We start from the raw sequence: 17,319 nt of genomic DNA on the forward strand, positions 1-17,319 counted from the left end.
CCAGACATGCTATAACAAAGAACCAAAAGTTATAAACTGCAGATGTTTGAGAGCCGCAAGACGTAAACAGACTTATCACAAACTTTTTCCAACCTGCAAAACCACCTTTCAATCAGCTTGTATTGTGCTGAATATCACTAATCAACAAAGACATGAATGATGTTCAGCTCAGTTCAAGGTAATTCAAAGGTGGTCTCTCAACTTGTATAGAGAGAAGAAACCCGGATATGCAGTTTTGCCTTTAATGGTCTGATACATAACCAGTGCTGGCTAACAGATGGCTCTGTAATGGTTATGAATAGGTCTGATACAGCAGTACATATTTACATGAATCGACACGTACCCAGCAAACACTGAAATGACGGGCCAGCACTGGTATGTAACGGAACTAAGGGAAAACGGCAACCATGCACTGGACCGATTCCTGGCCATAATATTCTGTTTGTATCGGGCCAGCTGGTGTTAATGTGTTGGCCCGATATATAAATAAAACTTTTTCTCGACACTTGGGTGAAACGGCAACCATACATTGGACCGATTCGTGGCAGTAATGGTTTTATCTCTCTCTCTCTCTCTCTCTCTCTCTCTCTCTCTCTCTCTCTCTCTCTCTCTCTCTATATATATATATATATATATATATATATATATATATATATATATATATATATATATATATATATATATATATATATATATATATATATATATATATATAAATATATATATATATATATATCTATCTATCTATATATATATATATATATATATATATATATATATATATATAATGGGCCTATTGGTGTAAAACATGTATTGGACAGATATATAAATATAACTTTTTTCGAATACAGGGTCAAGAATGGTAATAAAATGTTGGCTCAATCTATGTATTGCTGATCACGCCAATAAAGCAGCTATCAACTGAGTGATATCATTATACATCATCCATCACAGATCATTTTCATATATTGGATAATTGAAATATATTTTATATAAGAGAGAAATTTCGACAGAGACGGAAGTTTTCCACAGGCAAGTGTTTTGTTATAAAAAGAAAGTCTTATTTTTGGTAATGTTTTTGTGGAACTGAACTTGTTTTCAGCTTACTAGATCATAATTGATAATATTAATGTTAAAGGAGCATTGGTAATCGCACAAAATATATGCAATATGGTCAATAAAAAGGTTAGACTTGCATTGTTAACTGTGACGGTCATCCGCGGTTCAGTGGTAAGATGCACATAGGCCTATCTGATGTGTTGGAGGCGAGGGTTCGAGTCCCACACCAGGCAGCTAATTTAATTTGCATCAGTTCAGACATTCCATCACTTGACAGCAAATTCGGGACAGACGGAGATACTGAGCTGGCAACATAGTGTGTATTCATAGATGTATGTAACTTGGGAAAGGTAGAGTCCATCCAGTAAATCAGGTGTACAGTAGGTGTTGTGGACTGTACGGTAGGCATTCAGAGGACAAAAGTTCTAATCCTGTTTTTTTTTTTTTTTTTTTTTTTTTTTTTTTACCAGCATTTAAAGGATAAAAGTTCACAATATTATTCCCTCAAAGGAAGAAAAAGTAAATTTCAAGATATGTTAATTTCGAGCCATCCAGACACACTTGCTTGTAAATTAGCCCGAATACTTACACCCGATTCAGATTTGATTACTGGCTTCCGATACAGACATGATGTTGGGCCAGAACATAACAGAATCTGAAACTATGTGCAAATGGTTGTCGGCACTTGCACTGGGATGATTCAGGTCACCTGGCTTGCCTGTACCATTCCAGCACCACGTGCCATCACAAGCCAACATCGGTACAGTTCTGATCCAACACAATCATGTTTGCTGGGTAACTAGGGCACCATAGTAGACTCCACGTCACCCCGAGATCTGGTTGCTCTGTAAAGTTATATTTACATGTAAACATTAGTCTACAGTGTCTTAAAAAAAACAAAACGAATTATAAATCTGAGAGTTTGATTATAGTTCTAGTATGTGTTAAACATGATTCATTCAATATTATACATCACGATATGTGTTTAAAAGGTTTTAAATATAAATGTTTGATGTTATATTGAATTGTTCTTTTATTTTACATGGTTTCATGTTTCCTTACTTTGGAACCACTATAGTTCCATGGCTTGGAATCAAATTAAACAATTTGAAGTAAAGTTTTATAGCTATGAATCATGTTTGAGAAACTGAATTCAATTGCACAACTTTAGAATATGTTTGGAAAATTGAATTTATTTGTACAACTTTAAATTCAGTATAACAAATGAAATTCAGCCATATATCTTTGAATTATATTCAGTGTTATAAGTTCTGCAGCAGACTACAATATATACATTTTTTATAGTTGCCTGCTATAGCATTTTTACATGTTATTTGTGTAGGCGAAGCTATGACATTATGTAATGACAGAAAGGACACCGAAGATAATAAAACCTGTAGCCTGCATATTAAGTCACTAAAGAACAAGTAACTCACTACCCGCTTTAGCTCAAGAAAATGCAACCATTTATTAATAAGCAAATGATCGTTACTCTAATTGCAACTAGGACACGTTTTTGTAATTTCTAATTGATTCTGGTACTGCAAGACAGATGACAGGTATGTTGATAAGTAATTGAGTATCAGGTTTTATTAGGATAGGATATTAACTGAAATATTACGAATTGTGGCCTTATAATTACGTCCCTTCCTCCTTATACAACCATGGACACTTCCTCCCCACCTCACTAACTGTAGTGTCCTTCATCTTCGAGTAACCTTACAATAGTAGGTGTTGTAATGAGTATTTAAAATGAATCTGACGTATATAACAGTGTGATATGAATATGATACATTTGCTTCTTTCAAAGAATAATGCTAATGCAACACAAGTTCGCTGTCCGGGTTAAGGGTCGAAATGTTTTCAATACCGTGAAGTGAACAGTGTGCTTCACTTTCTTTCAGCACCTCTTGTTTCACTAGCATTATTACTTTCATAAGAATTCACTACAGGTTTGACAGATATTACTGGGTAGTATGTGTTATCATACTTCATAGTCCTAGCATTAATAACTCTGACCACTGACTATGGAAATCTGCGACAAAATTTCGCGAAGATGCGTCGTTGTCGACGTATATCCTTCCCAATGGTCTACTGGTATATAATGATTGATTACATTTGGTCATAATATAATTATTTAGGTAACTACATTGATATACTTGTCCTCGCAGTACTGATAAAATACTAGATTTCGGCACCATTAATACGAAACTATCAATGTCTTACACCAGCCAATCACCATCACTCTTTCATACCTTAAAGATGCAGTGGAGAGTCCCCCAGCCCCAAACCCCAGCCCCCCATATGGGATGCCAAACGCTGCCAATCGAGTCGAGAGACTTTTGTTCGGAATTGTACATTACATCAAACTTTGTGGAACGGTTGAGGATAAGGCAGAAGTGAAGGTATATTATTTTGAACATACATCAAAGGTTAAGGCCACAGGAGAGTCAAATGCTAAGGTCACTGGGCAAGGTCAACCTAGTTTTAATCTGATTTGACCCAAAATTGATGGAAAAGTAAAGGTCAGGCAAGAACGAAGAGATTTAAGATTGACAACACTCAGTCAAGGTCAGTGTCAGAAAGCAAGGTCAGAGTCCAACCCGTTTGTCTGTGTAGAGAAAATAACTAAAGGAGTGTTGATCTGATCTGCACTCAGCTTGGTGGATGAGTTGAAATTACCCGGAAGGTGTAGCCTAGACCAAACATTGTGGAAGGGTCCATGTTAAAAGGAAGATAACAAGGCTCGATTTTGAGGGAGAGGGAGGCCAAGGATGAGATGGAGGGATGGAGTGGAGAGGTATGTGAAAGAGGGGGGGGGGTGAGCTGGGAGCAGGGCAGTGAAAAGGCCGAGGATAGGGCGACATGGAGGCGATATGTTTGTGGCTACCCCTTACGGGATTAAGGCGTCTGAAAATAGATAGATAGATAAATATTGTAGATAGATTTTGATAACAGAGGTCAAGGTCACAGGGAAAGATCAAAAGTCAAGGTCGTTGCACAAAGTCAACTCAAACGGATTTTATTTTATCTGAACCGAAGATGGTGGAAGGGTTCAGGGTCAGGCAAGACTAAAGTAATTCGATTTAGAGTAATCTGTCCAAGGTCAAGGTCACATGGCCAAGGCAAATATTCGGCACTTAGACTGTCGGTGATTGCGGGTGTTGTGCTCTTTCGGTGTTTATTATTATTAGCTTTAGTAGTAGTAGTAGTAGTAGTAGTAGTGTTGCTGTTGTTATTCACGGTGGTAGTAGCAGTAGTAGTAGTAGTAGTAGTTTAGGGGCGAATCCCATCAGAGTATAGTGAAATTTCCGTTTATATTACATACAGGATAAGGCAAAATTTCCAGCATTATTTTTTCAAACACATAGAGTTCACCAATCATTCTAATGTTTGGCTGTAGGCAGTGGAGGCCAGGACGATATTATACGAGTGGATCTGTGCCAAGTGGAGCGAATTCAAGCGAATGAAGCGGCGATTCACTCGTTCTGATTCTAAGGATGGATGACTCTTTCGTTATTACCATTACTGATGTTATTATCCTCTCCTCCGCAGACAGTTCTACGGCTGGACCAGTGACAGCTACGGCAAATGCTACACGTACAACTCTGCCTACCGCAAAGTGAGGATCAGGGGGTCCAAGAATACAAATTATCCTGGACTGGCTACCACTACCTCCCCCGGGTCGATGGTGAGGAACTGTCACTATCACATTTGTCGTTGCCAGTGTCATCTTCGTCCTTACTTTCATCTAGATCTTGGTCATATTTTAATCTCCATTGTCATTGCCATCTTCACTTTCATCCTCACTTTCCTCTAGATTCTGATGAGATTCTAAACGCCATTGTCAGCACCATTTTCATTGTCACCTTCATTATCGTCGTCATCATTATCGTTGGTGTTGTCATCGGCATTACCCTAGTCATTGTTATAGTCACTGTCATCGTTGTTTTTTTTTTCTTTCATCCTCGCTATCGTTATGACCACTTTCACTATTGCCATCTTCGTTGTCGCCGTTACTGCTAAATTTAGGTATTATACATTATCACTGCCATCATCACTGTCTTCATCTTTTTCTTTTTTCATGAGTGGCATTTTACGCTCTAAGATAACATATTGTGTGGGGGGCGTTATGTTTTCTGTCAACTACCATTGTATTAAATAGTAATTCCCTTTTTTCTTTAGACTGATTCCTCTCTTTTAATTTTCTCAAGATTCTCACGTCTCCTTCCCAACCAGAATCTGTTAAGTTTTGATGTTTTGTAATCCAGGGCGGCCCATATAGAACTCTCCTTTTCCACTCCATCAGGTGCTGCCTCGTGTTGTGGGGACGGTTTAGTTAGTTACCAATGTCTAACTTGTATTATTTTGGTCATTTCGTACTCTCACTGCCACATGCACGCCCATATCAGCAGACTGAGCCGTAACCGCAACTCATATAACATCGGGCGAGTTTCTGGTGGTGCGCTATTTACGAAACACCCTTTACATTTCCACTGTCGTTGAGATTCAGGTTGTTGAGAAAAGGTTATTCATGTATCTAGAAAGACATCAATCGAGCAGCCACACACCTGAGAGTGAAGGATTTCTGGTGAGTTGTGAGACGGTGTGGTATCAGTGAAATGTTAAAGGCAATTGAGAAGAAAAGTTGTAGCGAAGAATGGATGAGGACGACAGTTATGCTTTGGTTTTGTAAGGATGTGTGGAAATTTAATCAAGATCGTTTCCCTCGCATGACATAAACTCGAGTTTCCTCATGGCTCTCTCTCTCTCTCTCTCTCTCTCTCTCTCTCTCTCTCTCTCTCTCTCTCTCTCTCTCTCTCTCTCTCTCTCTCTCTCTCTCTCTCTCTCTCTCTCTCTCTCTCTCTCTCTCTCTCTCTCCAATACATGACGTCTCGCCTCCTCTATATCCAGTTCACGCTTCCATTGAGTTGCGCCCACCAGTTTGGGAAGCACTGGGACAGAACATAAATATTAGGTTTAAAAAAAAATTTAAAAAAGTCTCCTGTCCATCCTGAGTACAATATCGTGCAATACACTCACTCGCACAGCAGAACTAAAGGGAACATTGTAGAAGGTGTTTTATAGCCCTATAATGAACCCAGTCCAGCTCTAGAACATTGGGAGGAGAATATTTATGGTCTGGACGTTTGTAAATATTTGGTTGATGCTGTTTACACTCACTCATTGTCGTGAACAATTTGTTGCGTACAGTATAGTGCATTATTTTTTTCTGAAATATGATTCCAAGACAAGTGTGATAACATTACTGTCTTTAAGCTATTCATACGCCAAAAGGAGTTGATAAGGCACGCAAAATGACGATATGGCAGAAAGAATCTGTGTCTAAAAAGATTGGTAACACTGCCATCAAGTGAGAGGCAGCCCTTCAGTGAGCAATATCTTTAACTAATACAGACCGAGGACGATATTTCTGTTCTAATATGAACACTCAGTGACAATTTCATTCGTCTTAGGGAAAACCATTCGTACTGAGCCGGTTAATGAAATCAATTCCTAACCCATGCAGTTAGCAAACTTTTCACTGAGCTGAATGAAGTATTCATAAAATCGTCATCCCCTTAAACCAGATGGCACTGATGTATCCATTCAGCCTTCTGAAGATTTTATATAGAAAAAGAGAGATTTTTCGAGCTTGGGTGGTTTGGTTTAGCCTTTATCAACCCCCTTACTGCTAGAGGGCCTTCAAAAATTGATGTCAGAAAAATAAAATCAATATTACGTCCTGGAGTTGAAATTGTTACATTGAAAAATACGGCGGAACAATAGGGTTCATGATAGTAATAAATCAACTGTTATGAAGGCTTGTTTGTCGCCAACCTTTCGAGTCCAGGAACCTATATCTTAAATGTATTTTCGGTACAATCAACCAACGCTATTCACCTTGAGAGAGTCCCCTAATGGCAGAAGTGCTATGAAGGTTATGTGTATCCACTCCATTTCGAAAAGTCTCTCCTGAACTAAACGAAATTGCTTAGAAATAGCAAAAATTAATACAAAGAATTGCATACTCTGGTTGAAAGTGTTCAGGTGGATAATATAAACATAAAATAATTCACGTATGCATGGTATATTGTTGCAGGCGCGAATTGGACGGCGGCGAGGCGATCGTGTAAGACGTATGCCGCCCCGTCCCCCTCTCCTTTTTTTGTCAGACCAGTGGTTACTTGTAAAAAAAAATACTATAATATATACAATAATTATATTATATAAATGTTCTCAGGCTTATTCCAGTGGAGAACCAGGAGGTGGGAGGAATTTGGTGATAAAATTGATGATTTGGGGAATGAGTCAGTATGAATTCAAACATGTTAATTTCGCTAGGAATTGCCCCCCCCCCCACCTTTTGAGAGTGCTGGGTATGGCCCTGTTGTAGCGACTGGACTGCACAGTAGTGGCCAGTTCAACCATGCACGCGTCCAAGCCGTGTTTTACTATTTAATATTAATTGAATACCATGGAGACATTTCTTTAGCTGAATTTCTTATGGTTGCATTTTTTTTTTTTTTTTTTTTAGCATTTTGTTACAGCTAAAGTCATGCGATTTTATTCAGCTAAGAGTAAATCATACGATCCTCACATCCATTAACCGTCTCATGGTCGGTACAACTCAAGTATTCTGTCCCGCTGAATGTCAGACGATTTCGTTCTACAGAGTGTTAGGAGACTGAATGTGTTAGGGAGAAAATTACACCACACAGAAAAGGGTCTATGTTAATCACTGCTTTGGGGACGTCGATAAATCTGACGAAGATACTTGGTTATCAGAATTGGTAAAGATGTTACATGAATACGTGTTTATCACTGAAATTAGTGAAGGAATTTCATGGATACTTGTTTGTCCCTAATACTGGTCAAGATGCTTTGTGACTACTTAAACAGAATGGTCTTCGTCTGACTTTGAACATCCACGCTGATCAGTACTTGGCCCTGCTGTCGTCTGAGGTGGGTGCACGGGTCATCGTCCACAGCCCCCACCAGATACCCTTCCCAGAGGACCAGGGCTTCAATGTCTTGCCTGGTGTGAGCGTATCTGTCAGTGTCACAAAGGTAAGGTGGGATAAAAGCAACATTTGAGACTTTGAGTAGTGTGGGAATTATGAGTCTTTTGGATAGGCAATACAGCACGGTAAGGACTGTAATGTTCAAACAGCTGTTGTTCCCTCACAAGTCCTTCTCTGCAGTGCATCTTATTACACAACCTTACCTTTCATTTACAGAAACTTGAATCTCTAGATATTAGATAGGTAGTAGCCTAATTTATGTCGTAACATGGGACACTTGCGCCGTAACACATGTCGTAAGAGAGTTTTAATATTGTATTAACTCAGGTCCCTCTGTTTGACTCCAGAAAGTGATCAGGAGGGTGGGAGAGCCTTATGGGAACTGCAGCAACACTACATCGTCCAAAAGATTTATCCGTTATTCCTCTATCGTAAGTTATGCATCTCGTCTTGTAAGATCATGTTACTCCTCTTACAAGTAGTTACAAACGCATTTACTTGATGTACATGTGAAGGTACTGACCGTACTATGGTTGTGGCACCTCCCGTTGTTGTGTTATCAGTAGTAAGGGAACAGTGACGTAAGAAATACATGAGGAATGAATAAAGTAAAAGTATTTATTGAACTTTGTGAGAATATTGGGAGGATTTTATGATTTTCATGGTATCTTCTGACCACATAGAAGTGTCTTGAAATGATTGAAAATCTGATGCAGCAAAAAACATAATCCATATTATTATATATTTACATGTTTTACTTGAATTAATGCCACTTTGGATTATTCATTGCTGATGTTTGTGATGCTTTTAATAGTATTACTCAATTCCACACTCATGCTTTTAATAGTTATAAAGGAAATTTGTGCATGTTGCTATCATGAGCAGTTTCAGCTAACTTATTATAAAACATTAAGTGTGCCAAATATGAGAGGGGGAAATATACTGTACACCGTAGGTGAGTGCCTTTTCTTATAAGTGAGATGTTTTCTACGATTTCATAACACTAACCTGTTTTTTTTATGGATTTCGAAAAATCTCATTTTGGCAGAAAGGCTGCTCGCACAGTATTAGTAAAAGTGATTTTGTACAAACCTCAGACCATGATCGAATCCTATATTCTTTCATCTGCAGATAGGCAACAAGAACACTTCTATATTTCGTTATCATGCTGAGGTAGTGAACTGGGACTATAGTAACTTTCGACAGTTTTGTGGCAAGAAATGGTATTTTTGGGGATGAGATACTTTATGAGATCTAACAGGCAGCACAGGCCAACCTAACCGTTCAGTGGCTGACTGGAACGACATAGAAGGGGACATTTTTTATTTCCTGGGGGGAAGAGGGATGGAATGTTCACTTCACATGACACACCTGTTGTTTAAGGTTTATGAATTACGACGTTCCTGCTGTTTAAATAGAGGCTTTTGCTAAGCTGAAGAAAATAATGTGGAAGTACCAAGAATAATCAAATTTAACACCTCATCTGAGCCTATCATTACAAGAAGCAGTAATGGATAGTACTGGAGAACATGCAGGGAGTTTGGATAATTAGCTCTAGAGTCAGAAGGGCAACGAGTGACGTGAAAAGCACTGAGAGGCCTCCGGGGCACCGAGGTATTAATGAGGGTTCTGTCTACCTCCTCCAGTTCGAAAAGTTTCTCCTAATCTGAATACAGCCATATGCACATAGTAATTTATAAGCGTCATCATCATACAGAAGGTTTTAAATGTCTCCCAAACCCAGTCACACTGTAAGATGGCAGCAAGAATTAAATCTAAACAAGATGATGGACTCAGAGAATGCAACACTCACACCCAGTTCAAGTCAAGGGACCAAGCCTTTCTTCTTGTCCTGTAACCTTTACCAATTATTTGTTCTCAAAACTGATTTACTTCTTCACTGTATGACTGTCAACCCATCAGTTTGGTCCGAGTCAGATCAAGCCTTTTCTTAGTTAACCTTGCCCTGTCACCTTGACCTTCGACCTACTGTTCCCAGAATCAGTGTCCTCTTTGGCTGACTCTCAACTGTCTGGTCCTAACTGGATCAGTATTCAGACACGTTTGGTCCTAATTAGATTACTGCACACACACACACACACACACACACAAACACACACACACAAACTGAGCACCCAGCGTGCAGGGCTGTACGAATATTTATATATAACTTGGAGGCTGAAGTCATTAATCTTCTTTATCTTGCATCTTTTCCCACTTTATTTGGGGTCGATGTGTTTGGCCAATCTTCGCCATACACCTGGGTCCTACGCCTCTTCCCTCGTCAGCTCTCTCTCTCTCTCTCTCTCTCTCTCTCTCTCTCTCTCTCTCTCTCTCTCTCTCTCTCTCTCTCTCTCTCTCTCTCTCTCTCTCTCTCTCTCTCTCTCTCTCTCTCTCTCTCTCTCTCTCTCTCTCTCTCTCTCTCTCAAATCTTCAGTCACGCAATCCATCCATCTCCTCTTCGGCCTTCCCCTCTTCCTCCTTCCTCGTACCTCCATTTCCATTAGTCTCCTTCCCACATAATCTTCATCCCCTCTTATCTCTTCTCCATATCAGTTGAGTCTTCTTTCCTGCAGCTTCTTGGATAACTCACCCACCTTTCTAATACTTTCATATCCGTTATATCGAATTATTCTCTCTGTGCTTTCTTCACTGCCCACGTCTCTGCCCCATACATCAAAGCCGGATTCACTAAAGTTTTATATACCTTACCTTAAGCCTCATGGTGATTCTTCCGTCACACAGCACTCCCGATACCTTCATCCAATATCTTCATTCCACCTGCACACTGTTGACTATTTCCGCATCCAGGTCACCATCTTCGGCCAGCATCGACCATAAACATGTAAACATCTCCACTCATTTCAGTTTCTCTCCCTGCAAACTAATCTCTGATTTTTGAACTTCGTTGAACCTCGGTTATTTCGTTTTCTTCCTACTGATCTTCATTCCTCTGTCTTCCTTAGCCCTTCTCCATTCTTCTAATTTTCTCTCCACCTTCTCTCTTCTGGTGCTGCATAGCATGATGTCATGAACAAAGAGCATGCACAAGGGGCACTCATCTCTTATCCCACAAACCAGCACATCCATAATCAGATTTAAAGATATGTTTTGTCAGTCCTACACTGCTTTTGATCTGGGCTTTCGCCCCCTCAGCATAACCTGTACATACATCTCCAGCACCCCCTTCTCCCTAATAGACCTCCAGACCTCCTGACGTGGCACTCTGTCGTAGGCCTGCTGAAGACATAAATCTACCGTTTATATATACACATTGCAGCGATGCAAGAAGCAGTGTCTGGAGAGAGAGTACTGGAGGAAGTGTGGGTGTCGTGTGTCCATGAATCACGATGATGATATTGACGCTGATGACAAACCTGAACGACACTGCTCCATCTTCAACACTACACAGAGTAAGTATTTCTCTCCTTTGCTTCGTTACTGCTGCCTCCACACGACTGTATTTGGCTTTGGAAAGCATCTAATCCTTCCCATGAACCATGCTGACGATACTGAAGTAATGAGATAGATCTGGCGAGCACTACTCCACCTTCAACATCGCTCAAAGTACTTCCCTTTTAGTTTGGCCTTGCTTATATTAAGCAGTTTTATTCGAACTTATTATATTTAGACTGACATACCTTTATAAGACCTCTCCACCAATTAGACTTATTTGTGGAAGGCGCCGACATACTGTACTGTATACATGAAATATGTGTACTGATTTGAATCTATATGCTGGGCTTAAAAGTATCTAAATGGACCTGAAAAAACTTGAACTGTCATATATTTAAAAACACGTCCTAGTATCGCTGATTTTTTTGCACCCACGTAAAGACCCTACACCTCAAAGCTGGTAATATGGGATTGGCGGTAACCTTGCAGATTATTATTATTATTATTATTATTATTATTATTATTATTATTATTATTATTATTATTACAGGGTCTTAACTTCACAGTCCCATGAACTGGTCAGTTGGACGAAACTATACCCACATGCAGCAATTGTGTTTACATTAAATACTTAATCAATTCGGCCTCATTTGACTCTAAGCAGATCAAAACTCTTAGGTCTTCACAGTAAACACAATAACTTAGTATAAAGGTATAATTTCTTCCATTATCACCTGGCTCTGTAAATGGAAAGGGCCAGTAAGGGTTTATATCTGAAGGGTGACTGGGCTTGGTTGATCACAGAACGCCACTCACGGACAAATGAAACTGGTCACCGTCGATGTATTGTCAGGACTTACTTGTTTATCCCTGGCCACTAGACTCCTAATAAGGCGAAATGAAAGGATTGGATAATACATTTTTTTATTATTATTATTTTTATTATTTTCCACTCACTTATATGTGGATGTCTGCTACTTTATTCCATGTATAAAGGAAGTGGAAAGTAATGTGGCTGGGGAAACGGCAGTGGCTGGTTGCTGTGAAGGTCTTGATACTGAACAGAGGTTTGAGTGTGGAGAATGGAAAAGGACTGCATGAAGGTGTTAGTGCTCACATTTATGGATGCGTGTGAGACTGCGATGTGTCATGAAAAAAAAAAATCAATAGTAAGAGAGTGGAAAAGGGGTTACTAAAAAGTGTGAATGAAGTGCGTAGTGTGAATAGGAAAAGGAGTAAACTGATTTGTGAATGATGTGCGGGAATGAAATCTGTTGACATTAGGGCTGAAGAGAGTGTGCTAAGATGGTTTGGGCATATGGTGAGAGTGGGTGTCAATGAGAGAGTTAAAAGGAATTATGTGAGAAAATGTGAAGGTTAAAGGAGGAGTGGTAGGCCAAGAAAAAAGCAGAGGGATGTGGTATATGAATGAGTATGAAAACGAGGTATGGAAGTTGACAGGGAATCGAGCTGATAGATGAATTATGTAAGGAGAGGCACATGACGAGAGTTTGTGACCTCTTAAATATTACTGTCGATGGTGTGACTCTATCTGCCAGGCATTGTGAGACGCTTTACACACACACACACACACACACACACACACACACACACACACACACACACACACACACACACACACACACACACACACACACACACACACACACACACACACACACACACACACACGCACGCACGCGCGCGCGCAGGTGGGTACATGAGGTACAGTCTGGATTCCGGTGGTTTGAATGGTGTGTGAATCTGTGTGTTTCGTTTCACTGGGCCTGCTGCTGATAGTTCTGTGTGTCCTTCCCTTTCCTTGCTCTCTGGACCCTACCTGACCCCATCCTTGTGTGGGATAAGGAGGGCACGATGCTGATACGAATATTGATTTTGATTATGATAATGATTTTTTTTTTAATAACAGAACAGAGGAAGGAAAAATAAATGAATAAAAAAACTAACCCATACACCAGATTACTGGTGTCCTTTGTTCATAAAATATCTGTAACAGTTAGACTTGAACAGCTGTAGGTTGAGTTTGGATGGAAACAACTCTAGCGAAGCGAGTTCCACAGAGATGCAGTTCGGGGAATGAAAGAATTCTGATAGGCATAAGTTCTGCAATATGGCTGAGTGACATTCCAATCATGGGCGCTACCAGATGCCCGTGTAGCACGAGGGAAGGCATGGAGAGGTGGCACCATGGACGCAACTTCGTCTAAACATTTCCTATAAAAATATCTGTAAAATAATGCAAGGGAGGCAGCATTCCTTCTTACTTGCAGGGGAGGTAGTTTATTTGTAATGGCAGGGTTGTTAATAATTCCAACAGCTTTGTTCTGAATTTTGTCTAGTTGTCTTAATGCAACCTCTCCACAGCCATTCCACAAGGGTGAGCAATATTCAAGCTGAGAGCGCACATGACTCTTATAAATTATAGCTAACTGCTCGTCAGTGAAGAAGTTACGGACCCTGAACAATAATCCAAGTTTCTTAGAGGCGGTTTTAGCAAGTGATCTGACATGAGAGGTCCAGCTGAGGGCATTGTTACTCGTAAGTGAGACCCCGAGAATTTCAATACTTTTAGAGATGGGAATATAGCACTGAAGGTAATATACGAATCTGGCAATATCTGTCTATTAGTAAATTGTATATATTTAGTTTTACTAGCATTAAATGAGACAATGTTGTTCACTCCCCATTCACTGATTGTAGCTAAGCCTTGATTTATGGAGATGGCTGTACTGAGTTAAGAGTTAGAGATATCAGACTTTGTGAATGTGTGTCTGAGGGTGAATGAACTATGAAGTGTTGAGTCATCTGCATATGAATGGATGGCATTGTGGGTGACAGATAAGAGATCATTAATATGAACTAGGAACAGGGTTGGAGCCAGAACTGATCCCTGTGGCATGCCGGCATTAACTGAGTGGATATTATCATCTACTTTTACTCTTATTTTCATGTCACTGAGATATGAGGAAATCAAAGGAACAAAAGACGTTAGTCCATAGCAAGGGAGTTTGGACATCAGGGAACAGTGCCATACTCTGTCGAAAGCTTTAGAAATAACAAGGGCTACTGCATGAGTTTCTCCATGTAGGTCGATTGCTTGATGGATGGCATGAGTCAGGAGATTGAGTATGTCGATGGTGGATCATTCTTGACGAAAACCATATTGTCTGTCACTAGTTAAGTTGTTGGATTCGAGATGTTTGACTATGTGCTTATTAATTAAAATTTCAAATACCTTACCAAGAGAAGATGTGACATCTATTGGTCTATAATCAGAGGGGTCAAAGGAACTTCCTTTCTTCGTAATTGGTAGAATATTGCCTTCTTCCCATGAATTAGGGAATGAAGAAGTACGTATGCATAGTCTGAATAATTTAGCTAGAACAGAGGCAAGTTCTGGGGAACACTTTTTCAAGACAATTGGCGGAATTCCATCTGGGCCTGGAGCTTTGTTGGTGGGTAAATTGTCTAGGATGGATTTTACGTATCTTGTCTGTATTTTAAGTGGGACAATTTCGGGAGAGTCAAGTTCTAGTACTGGGACTTTCTGGCTGGCTTCCTCTATGGCAGAATTTCTTGCAAATGTACTAGCAAAGATATCTGCTTTGCCACGTGGGTCATTTGTCCCTCTGAAGATTTTAGTGGGGGAATGGATGATGACTTGTTAAAGTTATTATTGAAAGAATCGAGAGCTGACCAGAGTATTCTATTGTCATCAGGGTTATTAAGTCGTTTTGATGCTTACAGTTTTTGCATGGTTTCTGGGAATTTTAAATTGAGAGAGTGCTTCAGATGTTTTTTATTTTAAGTAAAAGCTATATGCTACTGATTTTTGGGCTGTTGCTCTGGCACAATTGCTATCAAACCATTTTGGAGAGTTTGATCTTTTAGTGAACTGTTGACTTGGTACGAATAAATCCATACCAGCTAGTATTAAGTCGCAAATGTGGGACTGGGTAGAATTGGGATCACTAGAGAAGAAAGGCTACCATGGAATGTCAGCAAGATAATTTCTAAATCCATCCCTGTTTGCCCATCAAAGTACCATTGGGTCACCCTGACAGGTTCAAAATGGGGAGGTTTGGGGGGGCTAACTAATGAGGCTTTGATGAGATTGTGGTCAGAGGATCCAAGTACTGATCTGGTTTATTTGTCAGGAACAGATCCAAAAGATGGGCATTATGGTCAGGATTATCTGGTATTCTGGTTGGTTGCTTTACCAGTTGCGTGAGATTAAACGATTCCACAAACAGCTCGCACTCTAGACCAGCATCGTCAGTCCTGGCAGAGTGCAATAACCATTCAACATTATGTATGTTAAAATCACCCAAAATGGTAATTTCGGTGCTAAGGGCAAGATTAAGGTTTCTCAACTGTGAGGAAATGGAATCAAATACACTGGGTTCAGAAGAAGCACTGGGGGAGCGGTAGACTACACAGATATTATTTGGTAATGTTTTGACAATTTAGTTTATACAACCAGTAATCAAAACTGGAAAGTTAAAATGGTGTCAACTGCATATTGAGATTTGATATAACAACAGGTGCCGCCCTTGTTACGGAAGTTTGTGAGGAGATGGTAACCGGGAAAACATAATGGGGATATTTCAGTAGAGGGTGAGATTTGTGGTTCTGTAAGGAACAGGGCCAGACGATGATAAAATACGACTAATAATAATAATAATTATTATTATTATTATTATTATTATTATTATTACTATTACAACTACTATTATTATTATTCTGGCAGATGGAAGGGTGCAAGGAATAAATGTGTTGGGAGAGTTGAATGATTCTTATATCACGATGGAGGATGTGCAGGAGGCAGTAAAGGAGATGAAAACAGGGAAAGCTGCAGGTATGGATGGGTGTGCTGTGGAATGCCTGAAAGGTGGTGGAGCGACTACTGTTGACTGGTTAGTAAGATTGTTGACTATGTGTTTTGTGAAAGGTATGGTGCCAGTTGACTGGGCAAGTGCTTGTGTGGTCCTGTTGTATAAAAGTAAGGGTGATAAGTATGAAAGTACTAGCTTTAGGGTAATAAGTCTGTTGAGTGTTGTAGGTAAGGTGTATGGCAGAGTGTTAATTAAGAGAGTTAGAGAGGGTAAAGAGGGAGTGATCGGTGATGAGCAGTGTGGCTTTAGGAGAGGGAGGGGATGCGTGGATCAAGTGTTTGCTGTGAGACAGGTGTGTGAAAAGTATTTATAGCGAAAGGTAAGGATGTTTTTTGGGTGTTCATGGATATAGAGAATGCGTATGATAGAACTGATAGGGAGGCTTTGTGGACTGTTTTGAGATTGTATGGACTTGACAGTAGGTTGCTAAAAGGAGATTTTATGCAAAGAATGGAGTTTGTGTTAGAGTGTGCAAGAGTGAGAAATACAGTGAGTGACTGGTTTCCCGTGAGAGTGGGGCTGCGACATGGATGTGTGATGTCGCCTTGATTGTTTAATATTTATATGGATGGTGTTGTAAGGGACGTGAATGCAAGAGTTTTAGGTGGAGGTCTGAGTCTGGTGAATATTGATGGTAGAGAGTGGAATCTGAAACAGCTGCTGTTTGTAGATGATACTGCACTGGTGGCTGATTCGGAGGAGAGATTCAGACAATTGGTAGAGGAGTTTGGAAGGGTGTGAAAGGAGGAAATTGAGAGTAAATGAGAATAAGAGTAAAGTGATGAAGCGTACGAGGTTGGTAGATGGTAGGGGGATGAATATAGTGCTGAATGGTGAGTTGCTTGAGGAGGTAGAGTGTTTTAAGTATTTAGGGTCACATGTTGCTGTGGATGGAAGAATAGATGCAGAAGTGAAGTTTAGAA

At 39.9% G+C, this 17,319-nt stretch overlaps 1 protein-coding gene across 1 annotated transcript in view; it reads left to right on the forward strand.

Annotated features, from left to right (window-relative positions):
* The window catches only part of LOC145416093 (epithelial sodium channel subunit beta-like), a 73,158-nt gene that overhangs the window by 38,616 nt on the left and 17,223 nt on the right, over positions 1-17,319 (forward strand). The window contains exons 11-14 of the mRNA XM_080285185.1: positions 4,615-4,750; positions 7,963-8,130; positions 8,432-8,515; positions 11,365-11,497. Of these exons, the coding sequence (XP_080141311.1) occupies positions 4,615-4,750; positions 7,963-8,130; positions 8,432-8,515; positions 11,365-11,497 (521 nt within the window). The remainder of the gene's footprint in view (positions 1-4,614; positions 4,751-7,962; positions 8,131-8,431; positions 8,516-11,364; positions 11,498-17,319) is intronic.

The sequence above is a fragment of the Coenobita brevimanus genome, chromosome 104 (assembly GCF_032717465.1).
Source record: "Coenobita brevimanus isolate Jiangsu-jjx chromosome 104, ASM3271746v2, whole genome shotgun sequence".
Classification (NCBI taxonomy): domain Eukaryota; kingdom Metazoa; phylum Arthropoda; class Malacostraca; order Decapoda; family Coenobitidae; genus Coenobita; species Coenobita brevimanus.